This window comes from Coregonus lavaretus (genome assembly GCF_964263955.1).
Source record: "Coregonus lavaretus genome assembly, contig: HAP1_SCAFFOLD_48, whole genome shotgun sequence".
Classification (NCBI taxonomy): Eukaryota; Metazoa; Chordata; class Actinopteri; order Salmoniformes; family Salmonidae; genus Coregonus; species Coregonus lavaretus.
This window is the reverse complement of record NW_028163311.1, coordinates 3,892,453-3,898,452: the sequence shown is the minus strand read 5'-3', so window position 1 is coordinate 3,898,452 and position 6,000 is coordinate 3,892,453. Positions and strand designations below refer to the sequence as shown.

At 44.4% G+C, this 6,000-nt stretch overlaps 1 protein-coding gene across 1 annotated transcript in view; it reads left to right on the top strand.

The window, feature by feature from the left end:
• Nucleotides 1-512: 512 nt before the first annotated feature.
• Nucleotides 513-6,000, top strand: part of LOC311118286 (uncharacterized protein) — a gene marked incomplete at its 5' end in the record, with an annotated part of 68,183 nt that continues 62,695 nt past the window's right edge. Inside the window, 2 exons of the mRNA XM_084193114.1 lie at nt 513-1,342; nt 1,607-1,837. Coding sequence (XP_084049240.1) covers nt 513-1,342; nt 1,607-1,837 — 1,061 coding nt within the window. The remainder of the gene's footprint in view (nt 1,343-1,606; nt 1,838-6,000) is intronic.

The following is a 6,000-nucleotide window of genomic DNA, read 5'->3' as shown; positions in this document are numbered from 1 at the left end:
CACCAAGTGGACAATTGCTTCAGTTCCCTTGTGGCATCAACGCTACCAGAGATATGTGATATAAGATCAAATGTTATGTCATAATTATTATCTCTAAATTGATTCCCCCACCCATATTTCATATATTATTATTCCGATTTAGCTGTTAATCTGGATTTAATTTATAAACACTTTCTGTCATTTCCGATTGGAGGTCAGATGACCACGTGACTTCCGATCCTACCAATTTGTTACTTTGTAACAGTCAAAAGTGGTTATTCCCAACGTTGATCAACTCCCAATCTATGACAAGATTTTCTTTAAATCATTATCTTTGATATTTGGTGGACAGTTTACAGAGCTATGTTTTGTGTAAACGTCATCGAATATGACGTGCCCGAGAACGGCACCTTCCTCCTGAAATCATTGCGGTATCGCTTCTCGGCCTTTTGGCTAAGATCAAGTGTAGTATCGGACTTTTGGCTAAGATCAAGATCAAGTTGCAGTACCAAGGAGATCCTGAAGGTGGAGCGATGTCGTCATCGTCCACGTCACAGTCGGCAGCCGCCGGACTGAAGAACACGCTGCGTTTTCAATGGACTGGAAAAGAAAAGTTGATGGAAAGAGTTATTTTTGGAAAGGACGTTCTTTTTGGACCTCTACGCCTGACAGCAGACGATGTGCACTGTCTGCAACAAAACACACCGGAGAAGTTTTATGATGTGTCGTTCTACACCATCACCAGGCTGGAGGAGGTGAGAGGGCTCTTCCGAGCGAACTCGACAGCACCCGCCCTCAGTAACTTTCAAGTTGAGTCCCTGTGCAGGCACAATCTGAGGGTGCTAACGGTGCACATGTTCAACCCCTGGGTCACTGAAGAAACGTTAGTGTGCTACCTCAGCCGGTATGTGACCATCTTGCCAGGAGTGAGAGACATTAAGGACGCCCTAGGCATCTGGACAGGGAAGAGGCAGTTTCGCGTGCTGCTAAAGGAAGACGAGAGCGGCCATGATGGCTACCTCCATCCTCCCGTGTCTTTTTCTATCGGTGCAGACAGGGGTTACCTCATGTATGCTGGGCAGCCTCGTTTTTGCAGGAAGTGCAGCACGTACGGGCACCACGCTGATGCCTGCACCCAGACAAGGTGCAGAAACTGTGGGACCCTCGGCCATGTAATGAGGGATTGCACCGTGCCTAAGCGCTGCAGTCTGTGCAGCTCAGAGGAGCACCTGTTCCGTCACTGCCCAAAGGCAGCCCCCTCCTACGCCAGAGCGGTGAGCGGGAAAAGAGCAGATGAGGGAAAAGTTATAGAGCTACGCGCTATTGAGGAGGTCGTGGAGGAGCTAGTGATGGAGAGAGAACGGCGAGAGTCTGAGGAGAGCGGGAGTGAGGCGCCATCATCACCTCATGAGGAGAGCGGAGCGGGGGACAGGAGCTGGAGCAAGCAAATGGAGGAGGCTACAGGAGAGCCCACCGCGCCCTCTGCTCCGGAGAGCTGGACCACGGTGGGAGAGAGGAGGAAGTGCTCTATCAAGAGGAAGCAGATGAGCCCTGTTTCCCCACTCATCCCTATGGCGGCGACGGAGGAGTCCGCCCTGGGGGGGAATCGTTTCAGTTGTTTTGCAAGCGGGGAGTCTGAGGAGAAAAGCGCGGGAAACCCGGGCAGCGCAGAGGAGACTCTGCTTTCCCTGTCAGGCGCGAGCTCTACCGACAGCAGCGGTCTCGCACCCAGCGGTGTTCCAGCACCCACACTGACTGAGGAGGAAAGTGTTTTCCCGACCCCTATCTTTGTGGACAGTCCTCCCCCTGGGGACCACCGTTTCCCAGACAGGCCTCCTAACGAGGAACTGTACTTAAAGTGAGTCTGGAAATTAATGTCATATTTAGATAGTTGTCTGCTTCCCTCCTTTCCCCATGTCGTCCCTTTTTAACATAGCTAGCATAAACGCTAGAGGGCTTAGGAACCCCGTTAAAAGGGCGACTGTTTTTTCCCATTTGTCCTCCATTTGCTTCTCTGTGTTTTTTACAAGAAGTACATTTAAAAGATCAAAATGATGTGGAGAGATTTACGAGGGAATGGGTTCAGGGAGAGTCAAGGTGGAGTGTCGGCGGGGTGCATTCTACAGGGGTTGGTGTTCTATGTGGAAATAGGGATTTTTAAAAATAGTGGGAAGTTTTTCGGCAGTACACGGGAGGGTTTTAATAGTAGATATTGATTGGAGGGGTAAATGTCTTCGGTTAATTAATGTACAGTGGGGAGAACAAGTATTTGATACACTGCCGATTTTGCAGGTTTTCCTACTTACAAAGCATGTAGAGGTCTGTAATTTTAACAATAGGTACACTTCAACTGTGAGAGACGGAATCTAAAACAAAAATCCAGAAAATCACATTGTATGATTTTTAAGTAATTAATTTGCATTTTATTGCATGACATAAGTATTTTATACATCAGAAAAGCAGAACTTAATATTTGGTACAGAAACCTTTGTTTGCAATTACAGAGATCATACGTTTCCTGTAGGTCTTGACCAGGTTTGCACACACTGCAGCAGGGATTTTGGCCCACTCCTCCATACAGACCTTCTCCAGATCCTTCAGGTTTCGGGGTTGTCGCTGGGCAATACGGACTTTCAGCTCCCTCCAAAGATTTTCTATTGGGTTCAGGTCTGGAGACTGGTTAGGCCACTCCAGGACCTTGAGATGCTTCTTACAGAGCCACTCCTTAGTTGCCCTGGCTGTGTGTTTCGGGTCATTGTCATGCTGGAAGACCCAGCCACGACCCATCTTCAATGCTCTTCCTCCCCTCAATACGGTGCAGTCGTCCTGTCCCCTTTGCAGAAAAGCATCCCCAAAGAATGATGTTTCCACCTTAATGCTTCACGGTTGGGATGGTGTTCTTGGGGTTGTACTCATCCTTCTTCTTCCTCCAAACACGGCGAGTGGAGTTTAGACCAAAAAGCTATATTTTTGTCTCATCAGACCACATGACCTTCTCCCATTCCTCCTCTGGATCATCCAGATGGTCATTGGCAAACTTCAGACGGGCCTGGACATGCGCTGGCTTGAGCAGGGGGACCTTGCGTGCGCTGCAGGATTTTAATCCATGACGGCGTAGTGTGTTACTAATGTTTTCTTTGAGACTGTGGTCCCAGCTCTCTTCAGGTCATTTACCAGGTCCTGCCGTGTAGTTCTGGGCTGATCCCTCACCTTCCTCATGATCATTGATGCCCCACGAGGTGAGATCTTGCATGGAGCCCCAGACCGAGTGTGATTGACCGTCATCTTGAACTTCTTCCATTTTCTAATAATTGCGCCAGCAGTTGTTGCCTTCTCACCAAGCTGCTTGCCTATTGTCCTGTAACCCATCCCAGCCTTGTGCAGGTCTACAATTGTATCCCTGATGTCCTTACACAGCTCTCTGGTCTTGGCCATTGTGGAGAGGTTGGAGTCTGTTTGATTGAGTGTGTGGACAGGTGTCTTTTATACAGGTAACGAGTTCAAACAGGTGCAGTTAATACAGGTAATGAGTGGAGAACAGGAGGGCTTCTTCAAGAAAAACTAACAGGTCTGTGAGAGCCGGAATTTTTACTGGTTTGTAGGTGATTAAATACTTATGTCATGCAATAAAATGCAAATTAATTACTTAAAAATCATACAATGTGATTTTCTGGATTTTAGATTCCGTCTCTCACAGTTGAAATGTACCTATGATAACAATTACAGACCTCTACATGCTTTGTAAGTAGGAAAACCTGCAAAATCGGCAGTGTATCAAATACTTGTTCTCCCGTCTGTATATGCACCATCGACACCCAAGGAAATGAGGGAAATGCTGAACAACCTAGACACTATTTTTATGACAAACAGACAGGTTATTATGGGGGGAGATTTTAATGTATCATATGACCGAGGTAATCTGGGAGGGCATCTTGTAAAAAACCTAATAGAGAAATATAATTTGGTGGATACTTATAGAGTGGCGCATGCAAATGATCCCGGTTTCACCTGGGGAAACAGCAGGGGCGCTAGGAGCCGCATAGATTATGTGTTTGTTCCGCGTGGACTCGGTGTGGCCTCTGCATGCGTCACTCCGGTTTTTTATTCTGACCACAGTTGCCTGTCTGTGACAGTAGAATTAAAAACAATTGAATTTGGAAAAGGATATTGGAAAATTAATAATGGTATTTTACATGACAAAACATTTGAGACTAGATTTAGGTATTTTTTCCAGGGCTGTGTAACCATGAAATCATTTTATTCTACTGTCATAGACTGGTGGGAGAGCACAAAATTACGAATCAAGATTTTTATTCAGAATTATTGCAAAGATAAAGCACGTAATAAATACAAAGATTTTTATAAGTTGCAGAACGAACTAGAAGATCTCCACATTCAAGGTAATTTGAATGGTGGTGGTTTAGATAAAGACACCTTGTGTAACCTGCAGAAAAAGCAGCAGGCCTTTTTTGGAAAAGAAAGCTCGAGATTTCATGTTTAAAAGTCAACAAGATAAATGGGATAATGATGAGAAGTGCTCTGCATATTTTTTCTAACAAATTAAGTCACGGGGAAAGAGGAGGACCATTTCGGCTTTATTGAATCAAGACGGGGAGACGGTTGAGGATGGAGATGGCATGCTTGGTGTCGCTACCCAGCACTTTTCTCAGCTATTCCAAAAGCAAACAATTAATTATGAGAAGGGGACTACTTTTTTAAAATGTGTGGATGTGCAGATACCTTTAGATATTAGAGACCAATTAGAAGGGGAATTGAATTTAGATGAAATATATATGGCACTGAAGAGCATGAAAGATAACAAAGTACCAGGAGTGGATGGGCTCTCTAAAGAGTTTTACATAGTTTTTTGGGATTTAATTGGATGTCATCTTTTGGAAGTATTTAGAGTTATTTTTGGTTTGGAGCATATGGGAGGTTCAATGTGCGAGGGGGTAATCTCGCTACTTTACAAAAAGGGAGACCCCAAGACACTAGCAAATTGGAGACCTTTAACAATGTTGTGTGTAGACTATAAATTATTAAGTAAAGCCATAACTAATTGTCTGTCTTCTGCCATGGCATATGTTGTTGGTTTAGACCAAACATGTGGTGTGGTAGGGAGAAAGTTAACCTGGAACTTGCAATTGCACAGAGACGTTCAAGCATATTTAGAGGAAAGGCACCTGCCAGCTATTACTGTAAATTTGGACCAGGAAAAAGCCTTTGACATGGTAAACCATGAGTTTTTGTTTAGAGTTCTGAAAAAATGTGGTTTTGGAAAGAATTTTATGAAATGGGTAAAAATTCTTTATAGTAATGTGGGAAGCAGAGTAAATATTAATGGGAATATTGGAAATGTAATCAAGCAATTACGAGGTGTCAGACAGGGGGACCCTCTCTCTGTATGTTTTATATATTGAACCTTTCGCATGTGCAATTAGGACAAATTACAACATCAAAGGCATTATATTACCTGGAGGGGATATTCTAAAAATTTCACAATACGCGGACGACACCATTTTATATTTACAAGACGACCTGAGCTTGAAAGAGGTTATCAAAGTCATTGATGAGTTCTCTGTTGCCTCCGGGTCTAGGATTAACAAGAATAAAACGGAAATAAAATATATGGGACAGTGGAAATGGAGATCTGATCAGTTATGTGGTTTGACTGTGTGCACAGGACCAATGGTAGTGCTCGGGATATCTTTCGGAAATCAAATTAAAGATGACATGGTTAATTGGAAAGAAAAACTACTTTCGCTTAATAAAAGATTGGGACTGTGGAAAGTGAGGCGACTATCTTTTAGTGGCAAGGTGTTAGTGCTGAAGGCGGACATTCTGCCTTCATTACTCCACCTTGCATATGTGTTTCCCATGCCGGTGTCTCTAAGGAAAATGTTCATACGTGTACTGTTTAATTTCTTCTGGGGGGGATATGAGTACATCCGGAGAGATTGGATGTACCAGCCTATAGAGGCTGGTGGAAGGGATTTCCCTCATATTCCTCTCAAACTAGAT